The sequence below is a fragment of the Rana temporaria genome, chromosome 7 (assembly GCF_905171775.1).
Source record: "Rana temporaria chromosome 7, aRanTem1.1, whole genome shotgun sequence".
Lineage (NCBI taxonomy): Eukaryota > Metazoa > Chordata > Amphibia > Anura > Ranidae > Rana > Rana temporaria.
In genome coordinates, this window is record NC_053495.1 from 2,641,765 (window position 1) to 2,652,622 (window position 10,858).

The window sequence follows — 10,858 nt, forward strand, 5'->3', positions numbered from 1 at the left end:
TATCAGACCATCCACTGACCATGAATGGACTTTTTGTGTTCTTCCTTCTCATCTATCTGATGACTCTTATCACAAACCTTCTTATTTTTTTCTTGGTCCTCACTGACTACAATCTGCACAACCCAATGTATTTTTTTCTTGCCAACTTGGCATTTCTGGACATGTCCTATTCATCAGTGACGGCACCAAGGATGCTCTTTGATTTGGTCACAAAAAGCCGATCAATATCCATTCCTGCCTGTATAGCCCAAGTCTTTTTCTACATCTCCCTTGCTATCTCAGAAACGCTCTTGCTCTCGGCTATGTCCTACGACCGCTACATTGCCATCTGTCACCCCCTACATTACACACTAATTATGTCTTGGAGGGTCTGTACTCGTATGGCCTCCCTGGTCTGGGTTGTAGGATGGTCTGTATCTTTGGTTCATACTTTATTTTTGCTCAGGTTGTCCTTTTGCAGAACATCTTCCATCCACAGCTTCTTCTGTGACCTTCCACACTTATATCAAATCACATGTACTGACACCTTCATAAACATGGTGGTCGTATTTGTAGCAGGCGGTGGTTTTGGATTAGGAGTCGTTCTTATGACCTTCCTTCCCTATGTCTATATTCTCAGGACCATCCTCAGAATCCGTAGCAAGACTGGAAAGAGGAAAGCCTTCTCCACCTGCACCTCACACCTCACCGTGGTATTCATATTTTATGGCTCCATAATTTTTATTTACTTGGTTCCATCTTCCATTAATATGTTCAATTTATACAAACTGTTTTCAGTCACATCTGCCCTGATTAACCCATTGCTGAATCCTCTGATCTACAGCCTGAGGAACAAAGATCTCATGGAGGCACTGCTGAGGTCTTATTATCACTTAAAGTTATTCCAGGCATCATTCTGAAAATATCATTGTGAACTTTGTGACACTGTGTCATCATGACACTTTTTGTATGTCTGTGCCATTTTCAGCTGACTAAAAATGTCAGTAATGAAATGTATAAAATGTCAGGTGCTTGTAGATTTACATACCCTTGCATGACCAGGAGTCATTGTAACCCGCAAACCAAATGTAGTAGTTTCCTTTGTTTATCCTCAAAATTACTATTTTGCCTACCATGATTCTTTTTACAAAGAGTTTAATGCATCTTTAATGTGTTTAACTGGCACAAAGCTGACAAAGGAAAAAAGTATGAAAAAAATGTAGCTTTAGTTTGATTAATGAGCAACATTTTTTTGCATAAAATAATATTGCTCCCAATGTTACCTTTTGTATTATCAGCTCTAATGAATAAGGCCCTCTGATTCCTCCGGTATTAAATTGTATTAGAAATTGTACTGTCTGCCCTCATGTTGTAAAGCACTGTGCAAACTGTTGGCACTGTATTAATCCTGTATAATAATAATAATAATAATAATAATAATTCATATTTTCATTAAAAAAATCTCTTTTTTATTTTTAATACAGGGACCTCAGGGAGATATGTGTAAGTGTTGATACATATGTCAGTGCTGTATGACTGAATAGGAAATGGCCAATATATTACATAGTCACATAGTAGGCGAGGTTGAAAAAAGACACAAGTCCATCTAGTTAAACCTGTGTGTGTGCATTTACTGTATGTTAATAGTATAATGTATACATCTGTATGTTGTGATCGTTAAGATACCCATCAAATAATTTTTTTAAATCATCACTGAGACCACTGCTTGTGGAAGAGAATTCCACACCCTTACCGCTCTTACAGTAAAGAACCATCTAGGCAGTATAAAGTTAAACTGCTTCTCTTCTAATTTTAGTGAGTGGCCGCGTGTCTTTTTAAAATCCCTTTCACTGAAAAGTTTTTTCCCTATTGTGGGTTCACCAGTAGGGATGAGCCCGATGTTCGAGACGAGCGTAAGTTCGACTCAAACATCGGGTGTTTGCCCGTTCGGTGAATACCGAACATTATGGGGCATTTGCAGCAAAAAAGCGCCGTGGAATGCCCCCTTAATTCGGATTTTCGGACTAATGCAATTTCTAACGAAAAACTAAATAAATAAAAATGAATTTCTGGAGTAACTAAATAAATGTATTTTTTGTGTCCAATCAGAGGGTCTGCCGGGACTTTTTGATAGAGCAAGGAAGGGTTATAACCCCTGTTTGATTTTTTTTCGCCATCTGTGTCCCATTGTGGAGATTCACCTTCACTTTCTGTCCATTAGGCAAACAGGAATTACGAGGAAAACCATGCAAATTATGGGAATTCCTTGGGGACCCCCAGGTCACCAGAACTAGTGTCCCCATTAGAAGATTTCTCCTCTATTACTTTTCTGGGGACAACCCAAAAATTGGGATTTTTTTTTTACCGATGATGGTAAACGGGACAAAAAAATAGGGTCAATCTCCTTAACAGGGGGGACAGTAATAAAAACTGACAGACGTTCCAATCCCTAAAAAAGTTTTACCTTTAGTTATACTTTAAGCCTATCTCCGGGAAATATCATATAACCACTTAAGGGTCGGAAGGATTTGCCTTAATGGCCAGGCCATTTTTTGCGATTCGGCACTGAGTTACTTTAACTGACAATTGCGCGGTCATGCGACGTTCTATCCAATCAAAATTTTCATAATTTTTTCCCACATATAGAGATTTCTTTTGGCGGTATTTGATCACCTCTGCGGTTTTAATTTGTTGCGCTATAAACCAACAAAGAGTGACAATTTTAAAAAAAATAAAAAAATTTACTTTTTGCTATAATACATATCCCAAAAAATATATAAAAAACAAATTTCTTCATCAGTTTAGTCCGATATGTATTCTTTTACATATTTATGGTTAAAAAAAATCGCAATAGGCGTATATTGATTGGTTTGCGCAAAAGTTATCAGGTCTACAAACTATGGGAAAGCTTAAGGGACTTTTATTTATTTTTAGTGTTTCTACTAGTAATGGCAGCAATCTGCAATTTTTAGCGGGACTGCGACATTGCGGAGGACTCTAAGTGACACTTTTTGGGTACCAGTGACATTATTACATTGATCAGTGCTATGAAAATGCATTGATCAATGTAAAAATGTCACTGGCAAGGAAGAGGTTAAAACTAGGGGGCAATCAAGGGGTTAAATGCGTTCCCTGGGTGTGTTCTAACTGTAAAGGGGGGGTGGGCTGCCAGGGACATGACAGAGATCACTGTTTCCGATGACTGGGAACAGTAGATCTCTGTCATGTCATCTGTCAGAACGGGGATTTGCCTTGTTTACAAATCGCCTCTGTACTAGGCGATTGCAGGTCACCGGAGGACATCGAGTCCAGCTATGGTGATTCACACACGTGAGCCAACCTGCCGCCCTATAATGAAGGCAGCTGGTCAGCAAATAGTTAAAGACAGGAAGCTCCTAGAGGAGTGGAGTACTAGCAGTTTTGAGAGGATACCGAAGTGTCTGAAGGGCTGCATGTCTGCTGGAAGCTGCTGAGAAGGGCTTGGACAGGCCCGTCGGAACAGGACAGGCAAAACAAGCAACTGCTTGGGGCCCCGAGCTGGCCTGGGGCCCCAGCATAGCGCCGCCGCCGCCGCACCACCGCTTCCTATAAATGCTGCAGCCTGTAGCGTGGCCGAGCTCCTTTCCTAATTCCTCCTGCAGTCCGGCCGGGAACCGTAACCGCGTGGTACAGGATATTCAGTTTGCTGTTCCCGGCCAGACTGACAGGAAGTGCACACACTCAGTGCTCACTTCCTTTTTAGTCCGGCTGGGAACAGCAAACTGAATCTCCTGCAGCGTGGTATGCGGTAAGGGGGGGGTAAAAAGAACATGGTGGGAGCCGGGGAGGCAGTCAGAAGAAGTACTAGCTGACGTTCGGCAGCAGCAGCTGTATGCGGCGGTATGCAGTAGGGAGGGGGGGCAGCAGCTGTATGCCTCGGTACGCTGTAGGGAGGGGGGCAGCAGATGTATGCAGCGGTATGCGGTAGGGAGGGGGCAGCAGCTGTATGTGGCGGTATGCGGTAGGGAGGGGGGCAGCAGCTGTATGCAGCGGTATGCGGTAGGGAGGGGTGGGGGGGTTAAAAAGAACATGGGGGGAGGCAGTCAGAAGAAGTACTAGCCGACGTTCGGCAGCAGCATCCCCCCCCGCTTATCTTGTTTATAGCAGAATATTTTTTTACACTTGTCAACTTACCCCCCCCCCCCCGCTACTCAACTTGAAACTCAGCAACACCCCTTCCCCCGCTTCTTGCTTGGGGCCCCCAAATCCCTTAAAACGGCCCTGGGCTTGAATTAACTTTTCTTTATGTGGGTAAAACCCTCGCGTGACTGATACTCGTTTTGCTGGAGTGAAGCTATTTACCTTTTAATTCACTATCGATCACATTCTTCATAAAATACCCCAATTCAACAAGCAGTTCTTATACCATTCTGGTGGCCTAGGCCTCCCGAATTTCAGATATTATTATCTGGAAGCTAGATTAGCCCAACTGGCTGAATGACATATCCTCACACCTAACATCAAATGCTTGCATTTTGAGTCTTCTTCAAGATTACTGTATTATTTCTATTTTGGGTCAAATCGGTGCATTTTGAGGACTTCTGATGCCTTGTACACACGACCGTTTTTCACGACGAGAAAACTGCCATTTTTTATATTGGTGGAGAAAACTGGTCGTGTGTGGGCTCCCCAGCAGTTTTCTCAACGAAAAAAACTGCCCGCAAAAAAAATTGAAACCAGCTCTCTTTTTTCTCGTTGTGTTTGCCGTCAGTCTTTTTCTTGTTACGAAAAACGGTCGTGTGTATGCGTTTCCGAGGGGAAAAAACACTCATGCTCACTGCTCAGAATCAAGTATGAGATGGGAGGGCTCGTTCTGGTAAAACTAGCGTTCGTAATGGAGATAGCACATTCGTCACGCTTTAACGGACTGAAAAGCACGAAGATTGAAAAGCGTGAATCGCCACTCACCAAACTTTTACTAACACAAAATCAGCAAAAGCAGCCCAAAGGGTGGCACCATTTGAAAGAAACTTCCCCTTTATAGTTCCATCGTACGTGTTGTACGTTACCGCGATTTGGTCGTTTTTTTGGATGAACGTGTATATGCAAGTCATGCTGGAGAGGAATCACATTGTGAAAAACGATGGCTTTTTGAACGTCAGGAAAAACGATGGCGTGTACGCGGCATGAGGTTGTTTAATGAAATGATTCCCCACTCCCTTCGCCTTTGCTAGAAGTACCACAAGAAGTATGACCCAGCCTCTCCTATCTCACCTTTGACATCCTATTTAGGTGATCCCTCGTTCGCACCAGCTTTTAGTCAAAGGAATAATTATTCTTCATGGCTTCAGTCTAAACATTTACTGCTGTTCAGGGGCTCTGGGCTTCAGCAAAATTTACAGCAGACATGACATCATCAGGTGACTCCGCCCTTTAGCTATTTAAAGCGGGAGTTCACCCATTTGTGTTTTTTTTCCTCTTTTCCCCATAGCTGGATGCTTGTTTTGTCTAGGGGAATCGGCTATTTGTTTTAAAATATGACCCGTACTTACCCGTTTTCGAGATGCATCTTCTCCGCCGCTTCCGGGTATGGGTCTTCGGGAGCGGGCGTTCCTTCTTGATTGACAGTCTTCCGAGAGGCTTCCGACGGTCGCATCTATCGCGTCACTAGTAGCCGAAAGAAGCCGAACGTCGGTGTGGCTCTATACTGCGCCTGCGCACCGACGTTCGGCTTCTTTCGGAAAATCGTGACGCGATGGATGCGACCGTCGGAAGCCTCTCGGGAAGACTGTCAATCAAGAAGGAACGCCCAGTCCCGCAGCCCATACCCGGAAGCGGCGGAGAAGATGCATCTCGTAAACGGTAAGTACGGATCATATTTTAAAACAACTAGCCGATTCCCCTAGAGAAAACGAGCATTAATCTAAGGGGAAAATGTGTTCTCCATGGGTGAACCTCCGCTTTAAGAAATGTCAGATGAAGAAGCGGGCTGTCGGCGGTTAGCCTTTGTTATGAGCGGAGTTTTTTTTTCGTGTCCGGTGGTGGTGACGGATGTTGTGAATGATGATGGATCCACATCGGGAGACATTGTTTTTTATTTTTTAATAAAGGAATTGTCAAAAACTCTTGTTGTGTCTTTATTCACTTTTTTTACACTTTTTTGGTGAATGTGTGGGGGGTGGGATCTGGGGCCCTTTTTTAAAGGGGCTTCCAGATTCTGATAAGCCCCCTGCTGGTAGACCCCCACGACCACAGTCCAGGGTTGAGGGGCAGAGGTCCTTGTCTCCATCAACAAGGTGACAAGGTGCTTTGGGGTGGGGAGCAGAGCATCCCAAACCACCCCCCAAGTTGAGGGCATGTGGCCTGGTATGTTCTGGAGGGGGGTCTTTGCTCGTCCCCCCTTTCCTGGCCTGCCGGGCTGCATGCTCAGATAAGGGTCTGCTTTGAATTTTTGGGGGGGACCCCATGCTGTTTTTTCCATTTATTTTTAATGCCGCCATTCTTTTTTTTATTCAGCTTTCAGTGGGAAAGCCCACTGACAGCTGATGACTCATTGGTTGTTAAGGATGCGGCCATCGGCTTCTTGGCCCGCTGCTTAGCAACTATATACTCTTCACACAGAATTTGAATCGGTCAATCATTTTTCGATCGATTCGGATTCCAATCATACGTAAAAATTGTAATTCCTTCGAAAATTAAGAAACAAAACAACATTTTAGGAAAACGAAACAAAGAAACTATTTTTTCTGTTCTGCACATCTAATTAGGGTGGAGAGTTGCTGTTTGAGCAGAAAAAGAGCTACAAAACACTTGTAACACACTCAAATCACATGTTTTCAGACATTTCTATGGGGCCAAAAATGCATGCAATCTGCCAAAAATAAACTCATGTATTTTTTGGATCAGGCGTTTTTCTTCAGGTGACAGAATGCTCATACATATGTGAACAGGGGCCATTGAAATTAATGAGATATGGCTTGTTGGGCATTCTTCAGCTTCATAGCTGTGTGATTTTCAACCTGAAAATAGCTCAGATGAGACTGAGGCCTTAGGGTTTTAGCTTCCCTTACCAACTATCAACTGTGTAATCCATGGACGTTTTTAATCGTCAGCTTTTGAAAAATGTAAGTACGAAATTATGGTAGCTAAGCAGTGTTCCTTTCATAGTAATGTATAGAAGAACCAAAGATCTCTTCTAAGTGTTCTTTGTTGATCCATCCATAATATAGCTGCTTCCATGATGCCCAACCATCACCATGACTTATCGAGTTTCACCGAAGCAGCTCGATCAAGCCGTTTCAGTAAAATGTGTTGAGTGAAGGTGATCATTGATCAATGACCTCATGGAAGGAGATATTTTATGGATGGCTCAATGAAGAACACTTAGACGGACGAGATCTTTGGTGTGCGGCTCCTACTCATCTACATTCTCCAATAGTAAGCAGAGATGGGCTTTTTGAGCCAGAACCCTAGACACCCACTGAAATTGCTCAAGGTTCTAGTCTGGAGGTGGTTCTGGAAGTTTTAACCCTAAGTTCCTTTTATAGCGTTTGAGATCACTCTGTCCACTAACCAATACTTAAAATAGACAACAAAATTATAAAAACACTTTCAGTGAATCTTAAATTCAAATTTTAAAGGCTGTACTCAATTAAAGAAAAGGGGCTCCCAAGGTGTTATAAATTACATCTTAGGAGATCTTTTTACCTTTCTTACAAAACAGCAGCCTGTCCAGAGGGAAAGTCAACATCTTATATAAGAATAAATCATTCGCAAATTATCATTGGTACAAATGTCTACATGTACACCTGAGTGTAATTTTCCGGCACAACGTACATGCTTCCCAAATATTAAATCCTCAGATCCTTACATTTAATACTGTTTTACAGTGAGAGATTTAAACAATAAATAATAAAAAAAAGAATAAATGATGAATCTGACAGAGATTACGTCTTTTACTCTTGTGGGTCTATCAGACCATCCACTGACCATGAATGGACTTTTTGTGTTCTTCCTTCTCATCTATCTGATGACTCTTATCACAAACCTTCTTATATTTTTCTTGGTCCTCACTGACTACAATCTGCACAACCCAATGTATTTTTTTCTTGCCAACTTGGCATTTCTGGACATGTCCTATTCATCAGTGACGGCACCAAGGATGCTCTTTGATTTGGTCACAAAATGCCGATCAATATCCGTTCCTGCCTGTATTGCCCAAGTCTTTTTCTATGTCTCTTTTGTTTGGTCAGAAGTTTTCTTGCTCTCGGCTATGTCCTACGACCGTTACATTGCCATCTGCCACCCTCTACATTACAAACTAATGATGTCTTGGACGGTCTGTATACGAATGGCCTCTCTGGTCTGGGTTGTAGGATGTTCTCTCTCTTTGGTTCATACTTTATTTATGTTTAGGTTGTCTTTCTGTGGAACATCTTCCATCCACAACTTCTTTTGCGACCTTCCACACTTATATCAAATTTCATGTACTGATCCCTTCATAAACATGGTGGTCGTATTCTCAACAGGTGCTAGTGCTGGATTCGGAGTCTTTCTTCTGACCTTTCTTTCCTATGTCTATATCTTCAGGACCATCCTTAGAATCCGTAGCAAGACTGGAAAGAGGAAAGCCTTCTCCACCTGCACATCCCACCTCACCGTGGTCTTCATCTTTTATGGCTCCTTCATATTTCTTTACTTGGTTCCCGCCTCCAGTGATATGGTCAATTTAAACATACTGTTTACAGTCATATCTTCCCTCATTAACCCATTGCTGAATCCTCTGATCTACAGCCTGAGGAACAAGGACCTTATGGAGGCCCTTATGAGGTCTTATTATCGCTTAAAGTTATTCCAGGCATCATGATGAAAATATCATTGTGAACATTGACACTTTTTTACTCCTTCACCATTTTCAGTTGACTAAAATTCAGTAATGTCCTCTGAAAAATGTTAACATATCAGGTACTCATAGCTTTACTTACCCTCAGGGCCGGCACCAGCATAAGGCGCCTTAGGCAGAAAAAGGGAAAATGTACCTTCACTTTTATAGACAAGGCCCTGTTTACCATTGCACGACCATGGGTCATTGTAACCCAAAGAGCAAATGTAGCAGTTCCAGCTTTGGTTATCCTCAAAATGACTATTTTGCCTACTGTAATTTTTTTTACAAATATTTTTTCGCACCTATAAGGCATTTAACTGGCACGAGTCTGACAAATGGAAAAAAATGTAATTTTAGATTGAATAATGAATAAAAATGTCAGTATTATCCTTCATAAAATGTAAACATATCAGGAGCTCATGGTTGTACATATACTTGCACGGCTAGGAGTCATTGCAAACCCACAGACCAAATTTAGCAGTTTTAGTATATTTTGGTTAACCTAAAATAACTCTGTGACAGTTTTTCTTACAATTGTTTTACATATATTTTTAAGGCCTTTAAGCAGCATGAAGCTTTTATAAATACCCAGCTCAGTGTTTTAAAAGCTCACAAATGGACAAAAATGTGAAAGAATTTGTTTTAGTTTGATTAATGAGCAACATATTTTCCCAATATTTTGAATAACTTATTTTCTCCTTTTTATCCCAACTACAGGGTCCCCAAATATGTGTCATTTAACAAACAGGCCATGTATTAAAAACTGTTAAGCCCTGTACACACGATCGGTTTGTCTGATGAAAACAGACCGATGGACCGTTTTCATCGGACAAACCGATCGTGTGTGGGCCCCATTGGTTTGTTTTCCATCGGTGAAAAAAAATAGAACATGTTTTAAATTTTTCCTATGGATAAAAAACCGATAGAAAAAAACGATCGTCTGTGTGGAAGTCCATCGGTCAAAAATCCATGCGTGCTCAAAGTCAAACGCATGCTCGGAAGCATTGAACTTCATTTTTCTCAGCACGTCGTAGTGTTTTACGTCACCACGTTGGACACGACCGGATTTTTGACCGATGGTATGTAGGCAAGACTGATAAAAGTCAGCTTCATCGGATGTCCGACGAAAAAATCCATCGGATTAGATTCCATCAGATATCTGATCGTGTGTACAGGGCTTTACAGCCTATCATGTCAGACCTAAACTAAAATAATAGCTCCAAAATTATTATAATAATATAAATTATTATTCAATCTCTGGTGTGTGCAGGGATGTGTATCTGGAGTTTATGTACGTACATGCGTCCTGACTTCGTATGTACTGTGTGTGTGTAAGGCCTTGTACACACGAGAGGATATCCGCTGGAAACGGTCCGCTGGCGGATTTGGATCTGATGGCTGTACACACCATCAGATCGAAATACCCGCGGAATACATCCGCGGTGACGTGGCCGCGCCGTCGTCGCGACGATGACGCGGCGACGTGCGCGACCCTGGAAGGTAAATACTTCCACGCATGCGTCGAATCATTACGACGCATGCGAGGGATGGGAGCAGACGGACTGACCCGGTGAGTCTGTACAGACGACCGGATCAGTCCGCTGGACTGGATTCCAGCGGATAGATTTCTTAGCATGCTAAGACATTTTTATCCGCTGGGAATCCGTCGGCTGGATCTATCTGCTGGAACTGATCCGCGGATCAATCCCAGCGGATCGATCCGGTCGTGTGTACGGGGCCTAAGTGGGGAGGATATCCTTTAAATTTTTAATTCATTTACTATATTTTACTCTTTTTGTATCATTTTACTTATTCTTTTACATAAGTTTTATTAAATGCTGGACAGGTGAGCTATTGCAATAAATGACATTATATGTATGGTGTCCTTGATATAAATGACCAACAGGCAAGGTACGGTAAAAGTCAGGTAAGAGAAATAGAGTTACATAGACCCCTTTTTCCGGTTTGCACCAGAACTTTCGAACATCGCGAATGTTCAGAACCCAATAACGAACC

At 42.3% G+C, this 10,858-nt stretch overlaps 1 protein-coding gene across 1 annotated transcript; it reads left to right on the top strand.

Annotated features, from left to right (window-relative positions):
- On the top strand, positions 1 to 899 carry LOC120945718 (olfactory receptor 2A12-like). Its single transcript, XM_040360080.1, has one exon. It carries the CDS (start codon positions 21 to 23, stop codon positions 897 to 899), a length of 879 nt encoding a protein of 292 aa, XP_040216014.1. The 5' UTR covers positions 1 to 20.
- Positions 900 to 10,858: the final 9,959 nt, after the last annotated feature.

Coding starts and splice junctions, on each gene's coding strand:
- LOC120945718 (XM_040360080.1), top strand. CDS start 21: ATGAATGGACTTTTTGTGTTCTTCCTTCTCATCTATCTGATGACTCTT.